This window comes from Mixophyes fleayi, chromosome 4, assembly GCF_038048845.1.
Source record: "Mixophyes fleayi isolate aMixFle1 chromosome 4, aMixFle1.hap1, whole genome shotgun sequence".
Lineage (NCBI taxonomy): Eukaryota > Metazoa > Chordata > Amphibia > Anura > Limnodynastidae > Mixophyes > Mixophyes fleayi.
In genome coordinates this window covers 133065691-133080188 of record NC_134405.1, presented here as the reverse complement: position 1 = coordinate 133080188, position 14498 = coordinate 133065691, and the positions used below count along the sequence as shown (strand labels likewise).

General features: G+C 43.0%; 1 protein-coding gene across 2 annotated transcripts in view; it reads left to right on the top strand.

The window, feature by feature from the left end:
- The first annotated feature begins 12372 nt into the window (after window positions 1–12372).
- ARIH1 (ariadne RBR E3 ubiquitin protein ligase 1) overlaps window positions 12373–14498 on the top strand; it is a 47806-nt gene continuing 45680 nt past the window's right edge. Inside the window, exon 1 of one of the 2 annotated variants that reach the window (XM_075208332.1) lies at window positions 12373–13971. In XM_075208332.1, coding sequence (XP_075064433.1) covers window positions 13681–13971 — 291 coding nt within the window. In that variant the 5' untranslated portion in view covers window positions 12373–13680. The remainder of the gene's footprint in view (window positions 13972–14498) is intronic. The other variant, XM_075208333.1, reaches the window with a different exon arrangement.

Genomic DNA, 14498 nt, shown 5'->3' with positions numbered 1-14498 from the left:
CTGTATGCACGTAAATGGTTTTTTTTTACGTGGGTGTTTTCCTACATATGTAGACAACTTTACACTGTGCATATTAGGTCTTATAAAGGGCATCAGAATGTTCTGTGTGAGGAGGGGGTGAGGCGATGCCACACCTCTGGAGACGATAACCCTTTCCTCATATGTGGCAGACCTCCACCATGCCACCCATGGTAGATGGTGGTCTTGGACGAGTCAAGGCGAAAATCCACCATTGTTCAGAAGAGAAAGTCCATATTGAAGCGCTGCTGTCCTCGGATAATGCTGAATCTCAAAAGAAAAGGGCAAGAGTGGCAAGCATCATCTCATTAAGCAAGGATTGGCATTATGCAAGCAATGCAACCACCACAGAGGGACAGTAGCGGTGAAGGCAACAAAATGAACACCCTCCATCCAAGGTAGTAATGGAGGGCCACAACTGTCCAGTTCATAGCGAGGCAGTGATCCACCTCGCAGTACCGAGTCTTATGGAGAAAGAGCTTCCATCATAAAAACAACCAATGCTTTACTCCCTCAAAGTCCTGAAACATAACTGCCCTATGCACCATATCTGAGGCATTAGTTTAGAGAACAAACTGTTGGCTAAAATTTAGGGACCAAAGGACGGGACCCTCAAAGCGTACCTGTTTGATCTTGCCAAATGCATCCTGACACTCAGGAGTCCATTGTATGCAGTTAGGGTCCAACTTTGAACGATTTTTTTTTAAATTAATTAAATAAGAAGATGGTATGAAGGAAGTGAAGAAAGAGGAAGGGTGGATGGGGGAGGTAGAAGGAAGAGCAGGAGTCACTTGAAGTTGTCGAAGTCAGCAAATTGGATAAAGTCATTTCAATTAAAGTCTAGCAAACTTGGTTGTCTCTGACTGAAAAGATGCGTATGGTACGCTACGGCGTACAAGGGCACGCTACGGCGTGAAAGGGCGTACGCATCCACTACACGTGGCAGCAACAGTAATTGGTCTTTTACCATACATTCGCACTAACACGCATACTTATAAAATAGTACACATTAATGGTAGTTGCAACACATAGTCAGTTATGTCGAAATATAGTAGTATTTATATGTTATATCAGAGTTACATGCATATTAGTGAAATACACGGAACAGGTTGAAGGAATCACATCATGAGTGGTATCATAATGAACCTTGTTACATATCCTACTGTTTGGTTCACTCTGCGAGCGAATCGCAGAGTGCATACTCAAGTTATGAATGATAGGGAATTATGAACTACTTAAGACTAAGGAATCTTGGCGGGAAGAGCAGAGCATACCCCCTGCAGAGATGACCCCCTCCTTTGGATTCCTTAGGATGAACCAGCCAATGATTGACAACCCCTTGGACATTCCTGAGACCTGGACCAATAGATGCAAGCTATACCATCTTCATTGTATTACTGTATTTGATTGTGTATATAAGCAGCAGCTTGTGATCCAGGGTGCAGACATCTTGTCCCCAGACTTCAGGATTGAATGACTGCACTGGATCCAGAGCGCCTGCGATAAGTAATGGCTGTATTTACTATTACTTAGCTTGAGCATATTATTCTACTTATTGCGAATAAATCTTTGTGCTTTGGAAACACAAATCGAGGTTCGACAATCGTTATTGGTTAGCGACAATACGCACATAACAATTTGGGGGCTCGTGAGCTTTGGAGGTTTCATTGCCGATGATACGCAAGACCAACGGATTTCGGTTCCGCAACAAAGGGTGGAGACGCATCATAAACGGGTAAGAACGCATGGTGTTCAAAACCTGAATTTTACTCGGTGTTGTGAAACCGAATGTCTGTTTTGCATTATCTAGGGCACGCTAACTAGAACCTAGGGACAAAAGAGAAAACTGTTTCTTTTTTCTGTCATTGTGCGTTTTAACTGTATTGCATTGCTTAGCGTATGTGTATTTCCAGCTGTGCGTACGCGAACTTCCGGTAGATTTGCCACGTGGTTAAACAATTGTTTTGATAGTTATTATACATGCATAGTATAATTACTTGTGAAAGCCTCTGAGATATTATTACTGTTGTTGGGAACTGTTGATTTTCTGCGCAGAAAAGGTGTATAGTGTGTGATGTTGTAACGTAGATACACTGTTAATTATTCATTGTGCTCAGTTGCTGTCTGATGAGGCGATTGCCCAACTGAAGGACGGTATACAGGGCAGGTATACCGAATGCGAAAACCGGGTTTCCGCAAAGCGCTACCAATAGATCGCAAAGTTTGCTAATAATTAGTATTGGTAGGCAGTGCGATCTAACCGCACCGTTAGTGCGAATTGGTGAAGCAGCTAGGAGGAATTATATTGGAAAGGCTGGTTGATTGTATCGACTTTGTTCTCCCAGTTATAATAAACTCAACAGATTTTTGTGGTTGAGCCAGGGTATCGAGGAGCTGATAGCCCTTGGGGCCCACAGTGATATTTCTGTATTAGGGATCCTCGCCTGGTGCGAGAAAAGCGAGTGAACGCGGCTAAAGGAAATACGTTCACCGAGCATTAAAGATCTCTAGCTGTGATTGTAGCAACAGAGTTGGAATTGTTAGCCGGAAGGAACAGAGCATTGCGGTGTGTCTGTGTTCCGGGTAGAAGGTATATTGTTCAACATGGGTGCTAAGCATACGCTAGAGATGGTCAGTGTACTGCCTAAGGAAGGCCCTATTGGTTCAGCTAGGTTTCTCATGTGTAAGAAATATGGTGCATACGCAACTGTGTATTGTGACACGTGGGTCGAGATGACCAAAGACTGTGATAGGCCTTTCCCAACAATAGGAAGTTTTAATGCAGAGGTACTAAATACTGTAAAAGATAAAGTATGGTTGATCAAGTCAACGAAAAAGAGAAATAGACATAATGATTGTTTAAAATTGTGGCAAATGGAAGGTAACACGTGGCAGAGCAGCGAATGCAAACCGGAAGTAGGCGTGACGAAAAGCGCGCGCAAGGCGGATGTAACCGTTGAGAAGCGTGGCGATCTCAGCGCAAGTGCGCCCTCGCCACCTTATGTGGCGGGAGGGGTAAGTACAGCCGTTGTTAAAACTGAAAATAGAAAAATTGCTAAGTTGTATCCTGTTTTAAGCCAGTTTAAATCAAGTGTATCTGAAAATGAAGATGAACCCACTGTGATTTCGGCCATTGCCCATGCTGTTAGTGTACTAGAGGCTCAGCGCAAGTATGAGAAAATGGCTGAGATAGGTGAGAGAAGCGTGATCACTAGGAGTGAAAGCGTTCTAAATCTAGAACCAGCAAATCCTGTAGTGTCCCCTGAAGTCAGTGTACCAGAGGGTGCATTCCCAGTCCGCACAAAATCAGTTCCCAATGGGAAGCCGGATAAGGATGGTGTAGTTCCTTTAAGAAATGTTACAATGCATTGTCCCTGAACTAGATCAGAATTACGTTCCATTATGACTGAATTCCCAGATCCTAGAAAAGAGTTGGCTAAGTGTCAGAAATTTGGTAAAGACTTAGGAAATGCCCACGAACCAACCAATAAGGATTGGCTTGTAGTGTTGAGGGCGTGTCTTCCTCCCAATACTAACATACAAAAATTCATTGAAGATTGTTTGTTGGAGGAAGATGACACCTTGACTGATGAGATTAACCAAAAGAATATAGAACAAATTGTCAAACACTTAGCCATCTATTTTCCAGTAGTAGTAAATTGGAGTAAGATTTTCACCCTTGGTCCACCTCACTCAGCCCAGGTGGCGGAACTAGTAGCACTAAGGAGAGCGTGTGAGTTGGCAGAGGGTAAATCAGCCAATATATATATACTGACTCTAGGTACGCCTTCGGAGTAGTGCACGATTTTGGGGCCCTTTGGCGTCTTAGAAACTTTACGACAGCAGCAGGTACACCAGTGGCACACTCACAACACATAAAAGGACTTCTGACAGCGATACAGTTACCCAGAACAGTAGCCATCATAAAGTGCAAAGCCCATACCTTTGAAGAAGACCCAGTGTCATTGGGCAACAACAGGGCAGACGAAGCTGCTAAATGGGGAGCAGGGCAACCTATGACTGTATCGACCGAGACTATGATGGTTTTTCAGACATTAGACATGCAGAAATTAATTGAAATGCAAGATTTGTGTTCCCTGCAGGAAAAGGCGGTCTGGAAGGCGAAGGGATGTGGTCAAGAGTCCTCAGGACTCTGGAGGGATGGACAAGGTAAGCCTGTAGCTCCCCGAACATACTATCCAAGCCTGGCTGAAGCAGTACACGGTCTGACTCACCTGGGTAAAGAAGGTATGTGCAAACTGGTGAGAGCATACTGGTGTGCTCCCGGATTTTCCTCTCAGGCTGGTAAGAAAGCAATGTCATGTCTTACTTGTTTGAGGAAAAATGTTGGGAAAACTATTCCAATTGAGCCATCCCACATCTCTCCTACAGACGGACCTTTTCAGGTAGTACAAATTGACTATATCCAATTACCACCGTGCAGGAATTTAAAGTATGTGTTAGTTTGTATTGATGTGTTTTCCGGTTGGGTAGAAGCATATCCGGCAGCCACTAATACTGCTGTGTTCACTGCAAAGAAAATTGTACAAGACTTTGTGTGTAGGTTCGGTATCCCTAGAATCATTGAAAGTGATAGGGGTACCCATTTTACTGGTGATATCTTCCAAAATATGTGTAAACTCATGGGAATCAGTAGCAGACTTCACACCCCTTACCGACCACAAGCCAGTGGTAAGGTGGAGAGAGTAAACGGTACTATAAAGAACAAGCTGGGTAAGATAATGGCTGAAACTGGGTTGGCATGGCCTGAGGCTTTGCCGTTGGTCCTCCATAGCATTCGAACCACTCCTAGACCTCCTCTTAATCTGTCCCCCTTTGAGATACTGTTCGGACGACAACCTCATTTGATCAGGAGTCCACAAGACGTCTTGAAGTGTAATAATGAAGTGACTGTACAATATCTTATAAGAATGAGTAGACGGCTAAAACAACAACAACAAAAACTAAAAATGCTGTCACCTGGTATGCCAGAGACTAACTGTCATGATGTTGAACCTGGAGACTATGTTATGATCCGCTATTTCTTACGTTCAGGTTGTTTAACAGACCGTTGGGAAGGCCCGTATCAAGTGCTGCTGACCAGTACTACATCACTGAAGGTTGCAGAGAGAGACACTTGGGTCCATTCCACCCACTGCAGGAGAGTCCATAATCCGGAGAAAGTGCAAGATAAAACTAAGACCGACGACATAGAGCTGTCACTTGTGAGCCAGTTCCGGGAGACCTAAAGCCTGCAGTCGAGACACCTGAACCAGAGACGTTGCCTCAGAACTATCTTTCCAGCGATGGAGTGGCGGTTTTTGTTTTTCTTTTGTTCCAGGATTTTCCTTGTTTTTACTCTTTCCAGGACATTCTATTTTTGTGAAGGAGGATGGAGGACGGAGGAGAGTTCTGGGAGTGATACGAATGAAATGGAGGCCGAAGAAAAGTTAATAGGATATTCAGAGCAGCCCATTATCAAACTTGGTCCAGGGGTTATGAAAAGGTCTGCTAGCTCAGGAACTCGGAGGCAGAGTGAGGGGCTATTGTCTGATGAGTATTGCATCTGCAAGTTCTGCGACTCACTAGTTGAAGAGAGATGCATCCAACGATGCCAGTCCCCCAGTACTCTGAATATAGGCAGGCATCCTTTGGAGGATTATCACTCCCTGGTGGGTAAGTGGGTAAGGTGCTAAACCAAACCGAGTGTTGGGTGTGCTCTCACGTGCCTCAAGGGCAGCATAATATAGGACTAGTGCCATTCCCTCTAAACATATCTGAAGTACTCGAATTGAGGGGTGGGAGGCCCATAGAAGGGAGGTACAATAACACTAGGTCCCCTAGTCTGACGCTTCGACAATACTCCATAGGCAGATCTTTGCTGTGCCTAAACATATCTCATGCAAAGCGTCTGGAGAATTGGGAGGCTGACCTATCAGATCAGACAATGGCTCGCCACACTCATTTTAGAGGGAGACTCACAAGGTCACTACTAGGCAGGAATGTTGATGGAAGTTACCGATTAGGGCGTATAACCAAACATAAGAAGGTATCCATTGGAAAAGTCTCTACAGATAAATGTAAAAATGTCATTAATGCCGACACGTGTCTAGAACAAATGGAGACACTGGGCATGGGTAGTTTTATCAAAACTCTGTGTGATATAATTCATGGCCATACTGCTCCTTATGTTCTCCCTGATGATGTGTATTTTGTTTGTGGGAGGAAAGCTTATTCCTGGGTGACTCCGAGTTCCAAGGGCTTGTGTTTCTTAGCTAAACTGGTTCCTGAAATCATGACTATTACTCATGAAGAAATGGTTGATATTCACAAGACTACATCACCACCATACATACACACACAGTATGAACACCGTGGCAAGAGAAATATGATTCCTGGTGAGGAACCCATAGCTACAAAATTGATTAGTGAAACTGCTGGTTTCCAAGTTATGGTTGCTCTAGATCTCACCAGGACCGCTCGGGGAACATTAAACTTTAAATATATCCAAGACCTAGCCAAATTAATAGATAATATCACCGAGATGTATGATGACACTTTCAGGTATACTGGAAGGGAGCTACAAGCGTACAAGAAGGAGTTGGTGCAACATAGACTGGTACTAAATTATCTCACCTCTATTACTGGTGGGTACTGTGTGACACTGGCCACCCAGTTCGGTGTCAAATGTTGCACGTACATTACTAATAATACTGATGACCCTAAAGAGGTTATAGACTGGAAGATGGATGAAATTCTGCAGCTGAAATGGGAATTTCGAAAGAGTCACAATTCTTCATTATATGAGGTCGAGGAAAAGGTGGCGGGTTGGTTCTCGTGGTTGAACCCTGTGAAATGGTTCTCCAGTCTGGGGGAGTGGGTACAGGAAATGGTTGCTAGTATAGGTAAGCTCCTTCTCCTTATACTGGGTGTCATCTTAGCAATTGGTTTAGTTGTCAAATGTGTTCCTACTGTGTTAAAGTGTGAAAAACGGTCTCATAGGAGTAACACTGAAAAAGAGACTGAAAGGGTGGTACCAGATACTGAGATCATGGTCTGTGAAGAAGTATTGTATAATCCTGAACTTGAAACGGTGATTGGGTGATAGTTTATTACACTATCAAAGGGTGGAGCTGTCGAAGTCAGCAAATTGGATAAAGTCATTTCAATTAAAGTCTAGCAAACTTGGTTGTCTCTGTCTGAAAAGATGCGTATGGTACGCTATGGCGTACAAGGGCACGCTACGGCGTGAAAGGGCGTACGCATCCACTACACGTGGCAGCAACAGTAATTGGTCTTTTACCATACATTCGCACAAACACGCATACTTATAAAATAGTACACATTAATGGTAGTTGCAACACATAGTCAGTTATGTCAAAATATAGTAGTATTTATATGTTATATCAGAGTTACATGCATATTAGTGAAATACACGGAACAGGTTGAAGGAATCACATCATGAGTGGTATCATAATGAACCTTGTTACATATCCTACTGTTTGGTTCACTCTGCGAGGGAATCGCAGAGTGCATACACAAGTTATGAATGATAGGGAATTATGAACTACTTAAGACTAAGGAATCTTGGCGGGAAGAGCAGAGCATACCCCCTGCAGAGATGACCCCCTCCTTTGGATTCCTTAGGATGAACCAGCCAATGATTGACAACCCCTTGGACATTCCTGAGACCTGGACCAATAGATGCAAGTTATACCATCTTCATTGTATTACTGTATTTGATTGTGTATATAAGCAGCAGCTTGTGATCCAGGGTGCAGACATCTTGTCCCCAGACTTCAGGATTGAATGACTGTACTGGATCCAGAGCGCCTGCGATAAGTAACAGCTGTATTTACTATTACTTAGCTTGAGCATATTATTCTACTTATTGCGAATAAATCTTTGTGCATTGGAAACACAAATCGAGGTTCGACAATCGTTATTGGTTAGCGACAATATGCACATAACAAAGTTCTTAGGTGCAGTAGGACTATGAGGATGTTCTTAGGTGGAGGAAGACAGGTGCTAGGTATTTTTAACAAGTCTTATAGTGGAGCTGAAAGGCAAGAAAAATAGAAATAAGCCTCCTATACATTTCAATCCCACTTCCAAGCACGAGTGCATCTCCTTTTTCTTTAGGAACTGGGGCATTGTTCAAAGCCTGTACCCTATTAACGGATGACTTAAGAAAGCAATTTCCCACAATGTACCCAACATATTTGGCTAATTTCTTGGCAGTAAGGCTTTGTGGAATGAAGGGATTCAAGGACTACAAACAATCTATTTAGAGGACCTTTCCAATGAATACTAAACATGACTATTTTGTCCAGGTTTGCTGACATTTTGATGAGAGAGGAGTACCTGTTCCATGAGTTGTTGAATACAGGAGTGCTATGGTATCCAAAGGGCATTGTTACAAATTGATATAGCCTCAAGTAAGTGGCAAAATATGTTTTGTGCTTTGCCTCTTTGGTCAGAGGAGATAATCTGTAAATATCCCTTTGTGAGTTGCAAATATATTGGGCAGTTATAAGACAGTTGAGGAGCTTGTCCACCTGAGGCATAGTGTAGGTGTCAAATGAAAACAATGTTCACCTTGTGAAAGTTTCACAAAAGCAGGTACTTCCATCTGGATTCAGGAGAAGCAGAACAGAAATACACCAACTGCTTGCAGACTCCACAATGACTGTTGGCATATCTAGAACCTCTTTATTTATTACCTACTTTTTGCCTTCTTGGAGCCACTAGAGTCTTCGGTGACCAATGTCTTCTGGTGGCATAACAATACTGTGCTTTATACCACTTTTGTTTTTCCTGGAGTGTCAGAAAACACATCAAAGAATTCCACAGCCAAAAGGGTCTAAAGACCTCTTCTGCTTGTCAACATAATCATCGTTTATTTATATGGCGCTACAGATTTGGTAGCACTTGACAAAATCAGATAGTACATTTATGATAGCAATAAGCATATATGGGTACAGATAAGCAGACTAATAAGTGCATAGACGTTATTAACAGAACAAACGCATGGCCTCTAAAAAGAATTCAACATGAAACATAACAGGGACATGGGTACAGATAAGCAGAATAATAAAGAGACAATAGGAGCAAAGGGGACAATACGCATAGTGGGTTCTACTATGATGTGGAGATCTGCAAGATGTTGAGGCCAGAAAGAGGGCCATGACTGTGCAGGCACCGTATATGGTACAGACTCCTGGAAGGTTCATGTGGTGCAGATGCCAAGGTGATGTAGATGCCTAGAGGGTGTACGGTAGAGGTGGTGCCGAAGATCTAGATGGTGCAGGGGCCTAGATGGTGCCGTGGCTTGGATGGTGCAGGGGCCAAGATGGCTGCAGACTTGATGGCTGCTGTAGTAGTAAGTCCATCACTGATTTCCGGCTGCTCTGATCCTTGTTTAGCTTGCTTCTCACATGCAGTAGAGTAGAAGTGATGACAGGCAACTGGCTCCAGACCCTTCTGGTGGTGGGCACAGGACACGCACACTACTGAAGGCATCAAGGCCGGGTGGAGGTCAGAGAGGTCTGGAGACTGGCAGGCAAGCTGAGCAATGAGTTCCTGTGGAAGAGGTCCAGAGGATCCTGAAAAGATAAAGATGTGGACCACAGGAGCGCTGGGCTTTAGAGCGAGGTCTGGAGAGAGTCAGCGCAACTCGGGGTTGACCTTCTGTTGCCTCGCATGATAGGCTGCTCCCAGAGCACTCCTGGGGGTACATTATTAAAGTGCCAATTTTGTAAGTTGCCAACATTTGGCGACTTTGCAGAGGAAATTTAAAACGGCAATAGCTTTAAAGGAAAGTTTTGTCTGTAAAGCCTTTGCCGTTTTAAATTTCCCCTGCAAAATCGCGACTTGCAAAATCCACACTTTAATCCATTTACCCCTTGGTGTGTGTGGACTAAGGAGTGCCTAAGAAGATGAAGGACACAGGGGTCTTATTCTCAGAGGTAAGGGAGGGCTTAAAATGAACCTTGGGCTCTGACACTGGTTCTATTGTAACCTGAAGGCCAATATCATCATCATTCATAAGTAGGTGTATAAATAAAGCTTCCCTCCAGGATTTGAAAATATTTACACTATATATTTGTTTTCCCCTACGGGTGATGGGCTGTGAAATCTCACAGCTTCCCCAGCTCTGCGTAGCACCTCAAAGCAAAAGGAAACATTCAGTCAATAGCTTGCGCTCCTGTATGGGCAACAACAATAGGACTTTATCTGCTGGAGCAAACATAGGAGAAGGGGCATTATGGTTATGCAACCCCTCTTGTGCCGCTTGCATATTTCTTAAAGTTTCCAAGGCCAACTAACAAACCAAATCTAGGTGGTTGCGCATTTTCAAAACATACTGAAAAAAAATCTTCTCCCAGAAGGGTTGCTCCTTCCACAAATCTCTGAAAATATCAAATATACCCAGAGGCTTCCTGCCTTATAACAGCTAAAACTCAGGTGAAGCCAGTGGAAACACTCAAAGAGGAGACAAGGGAGGAGTTTGTCTCAGTTTTTCCTTATTTGAACAAACTTTCTCAATATTGCCTTTAATTTGAAATTAATCTGTGAATGGCAGATTAGCTTCCTAACGGACCAGGACCTCTAACATCAGACAAGACATAAACTTCATGCTTTGGTACATGAGGATAACTTTCGGTAGACTTAAGAGGGAGGATGGTGTCTTGGGTCATCCCATGACAATCCTGACTGTTATTTTTTTCAGGGTCTTAAGTCTCCCCAAGTGACCACTCCATGGAGAGCTGTGAGCAAAGGTTAACAACTTTTTTTTCAACTATCAGTTTCTGAAGGACCTCTCCCATTATTGTAATTTGAGACAAAACAACTTGTTCAGTGGCTTTGTAAAAACCAGTCAATCATGTGGCAAATTTTCCATTTTTGGACTTTTTAGAAAAACAATCATCTATGACCCAAATGACAGAAATCATTTTGAAAATTAATGATGATGAAAAACCCCATTGAGATATGGATCCATGGCTTTGGAAAGGGTAGAGACATAACAAGTACTGCAGAACATTGGTGAGAGATTATGGTTTGTGCCTATATACGGAACAAGCTGAAATGTAGTGAATTCAGTTCAGAAGCTCCAGATCTCCAATGGAGTCATTTTTTTCTTCTGAAAAACAAATACTCAAACAGACCTTCATTTCTGCCCCTGTTTTATTACATTCCAACCCACATTGACAATTTATTATTAAGGTGGATGCTTCTGTGGTAGGTTCTTGAGCTGTCTTGCCACAACAATCACTAACCAAATGTGACCCTTATGCTTATATTTGACATAAATGTTCTCCGTCAAAGGAAAATTGTGATATAGGGAATTGGGAATAGTTAACTGTAAAATTACTTTTTGAAGAGTAAAGGCATTTGGTAAATGGTACAACTCATCATATGAATGTGTACATGATTGTCACGAACACGCTCCCAGCGTCCGTGACTTTGGGGGTTTACTGTATGGGGTTACATACGATTCCAGCACTCAGTCTCTCTCTTACCTATCACACAGGTTATAGACCTGCTGATTTGCCCCAAAGCAATGCTCTCACACCCCCACACACTTCAGGTTTGCCACCAGCTATTGAATAAGGGCAATTGAACCCTGATATACTGTCTCCCATTGGCACACAAGGCTTCTGGCTATCCACAGGTTAGCAAGGCCCACACCAGCAATGCAAGGTTTAACTCTTCAACACCTCCAGACTGTTACACAAATGTAAATGCAAGCACACACTAGGCTTGTTAGTCAAATGTATTAACAAATCACACAACGGCATTCAAAGGGTTAACTTGGTTAAGCTATATTCTTCTTAACAGGCTAATGGATTTGTTAGCGTATCAAGGACTTAACTAAACTACTGATGAGTCCAAGTTTACATGACAAGTGGGGAAATTTTCCTAAAACTGTTTTACCATATTTGGGACCTAAAAGGTAGTATGGGTTGGATTTCATGGTTTGGACAAACTTCAGGTCACAACATTTGTGCCCTTGCTACATATTTCAAAATGATGGTTCCCTTCTTTATGCCACCTGTAGTATGGCGACTTCTCACACTTTATCTCCAGAGCAGTTAGCCGACTTATTAAATTGCTCATCAAGTGCTTTTTAAATGAAGTACTTTAGCTCGGCAACTAGTTCAGACAGTAGAAAATAAAGTTTTTCCGTTTTCGTTCACACAAAGTACTGCCACATCCAAAATGGCTGCTTTCCAAGCCCAAACATTATGCCACATACAAAGTGGCGCCTCTCCCTGCTTCCACATGCAAGATGGCGAACCGGCTGCGCCGGAAACCCAACGCCGTCGCTCAGGTGATGATGTGCTAACGTGCCCGTGCGTGTCGCTACCGCCCCTTTGTTGGCTCAGCGACGGGAGCTGCACGGTGTCTCCAAGAGACCGGAACCGGGGGAGGGGGGGTTGTCCGTTAACTGGAGAGTGACAACACCTGGAACGGCGCAGCCTGTGCGTGCGGAGGAGGAACAGGCCCTTCGCCCCGGGAGCGCGCACTGACCGGAGCGGGAGCGCGCATTGGGAAGGGGCGGTAATTGAGGGGCCTGAGGCCTGTCTACCCCGGACACACCGGAGACCCCGGGTGTGTCTATATAGAGGTCCGGTGAGCAAGGCCCCCATATATATACCTTGTATAGGAACAGAGCTACAAACGCACCTTATATTGGATAAGGGTTCAGTACACGCCATAGCAAGAACAGTACCCCATATTCATCATATATCAGCTATTTCTAACGGCTGATCCTTATGTGTAAAGTAGTGCCTCATTCCTACGTGATATAGGGATCCTAGTCATTTCAGTCTCGTATACACACTACATTAGATATTTAGATTAGAAGCTCATAGGTAAATATTCATGCAAGAGACTGAATTATAAAAATAGCTGCATCTTGAGGAACCCTTAAAAGAAAGAGCTGTGTGTGCATGAGCACACTGTAATAGAATTGGTGACAGTGGGAACTTTATGATAAAACTGTCTCTCGATCTTACATGAGGGTAGTTATATTGATACCATGTTACATATATAGTTAAAGTGGAAACTATATATCTGTGTGCTAATTAAAAATTTGAAAGTTTGAAAGTCAAATTATTGTACAAATAATTTGAATTGTGCATAAGGATAGAGGTGTCAGTTTTCTGAAATCTATAGGTATGTGATTGTCCCATATACATAAGGAGTTGCAAAGGAAAGTTTCACTGATACATTCACAAGGTTGTAAGCATTTTAGGTCTTTTTATGTAACATCTATTCAGTCTACAAAAATATATAAAGACTAGGTCACAGTCATATATTATCTCTACCCCACATACATAAGATTTGTGAAGGGATTTTTAGCCTTCCTGACACCTTGTAAACATGTCGGTGTAGCTCCAGTCATATACACTGTTCCTGAAGTCCAAATTGTTTTGATAGATTTAAAACTGGTCTTAAAAGGGTGTTATTTGGGGCTGGAGAAAGTTGTGAAAGACACTTTTGGATCAAGTCTTGGATTACATCTTATTGTGTTATTTTACACTGTCCACTTCTTTTTATTATCTCCTCTGGCAAGACTGTAAGGATCTGCAGTCCTTGTAGCCAATACTCAGAATTAGTTCTGGTTGTGTTTTTCTTATCCCAACAACTGGGATCATGGACTCAGACGAAGGTTACAACTATGAATTTGACGAAGATGAGGAGTGCAGTGAAGATAGTGCAGCTGATGAGCACGAAGATGAACTGGAATTGGGAGAAGTGGAGCTGGTGGAAGCCGGTCTTGGCGGATCTGAAAGAGCCGGGATATGTGGAGAGGGAGGTGGAGGTGTCCTTGGGCCTGGTCCTGGTGGGGAGGAAGATGATGATTATCGATATGAGGTCCTCACTGCTGAGCAGATTCTACAGCACATGGTAGAGTGCATTCGTGAAGTAAATGAAGTCATCCAGGTATCTACTGTTGCATAACAATAATTTTTGCTGACATAGAAATGTGGGGCTTCAGGGATAGACATAAATATTTTCATGGTAGATTTGTACAGTGTTCTGCAGGACATACAACAAACAGCGACTTACAAGTTAGACAAAATAAATGCAGCCATAAAAACAAATGGTAGAGAGGGCCTTTCTCATGATTTGTGTTCTAAGTGGAAGAGGGCACATCTGAAACAAGAGGGAGTGAGTGTGGCTCAGAATGGAGTTTGAGACAGTTTTGCGGGTGCATTAAATTAATTAGTATCAGTAGGAGTAAGGTAAGCTCTAATAAAGATACGGGTTTTGAAAGAGATCTCTAAAGATTTGAAGGCTTTGGGAAAGCCTGATTGAGTGTGGTCGGGAATTCCATAAGTGGGTAGCAACACTGGAAAAAGTCTTGGAGGTGGGAATGAGAGGTTACCAGAGATGAGACTTGGCACAGATTATATAATAAACAGAATTATTATGGTATATATTGCACCAATGTGTTGACTAGAGCTTTA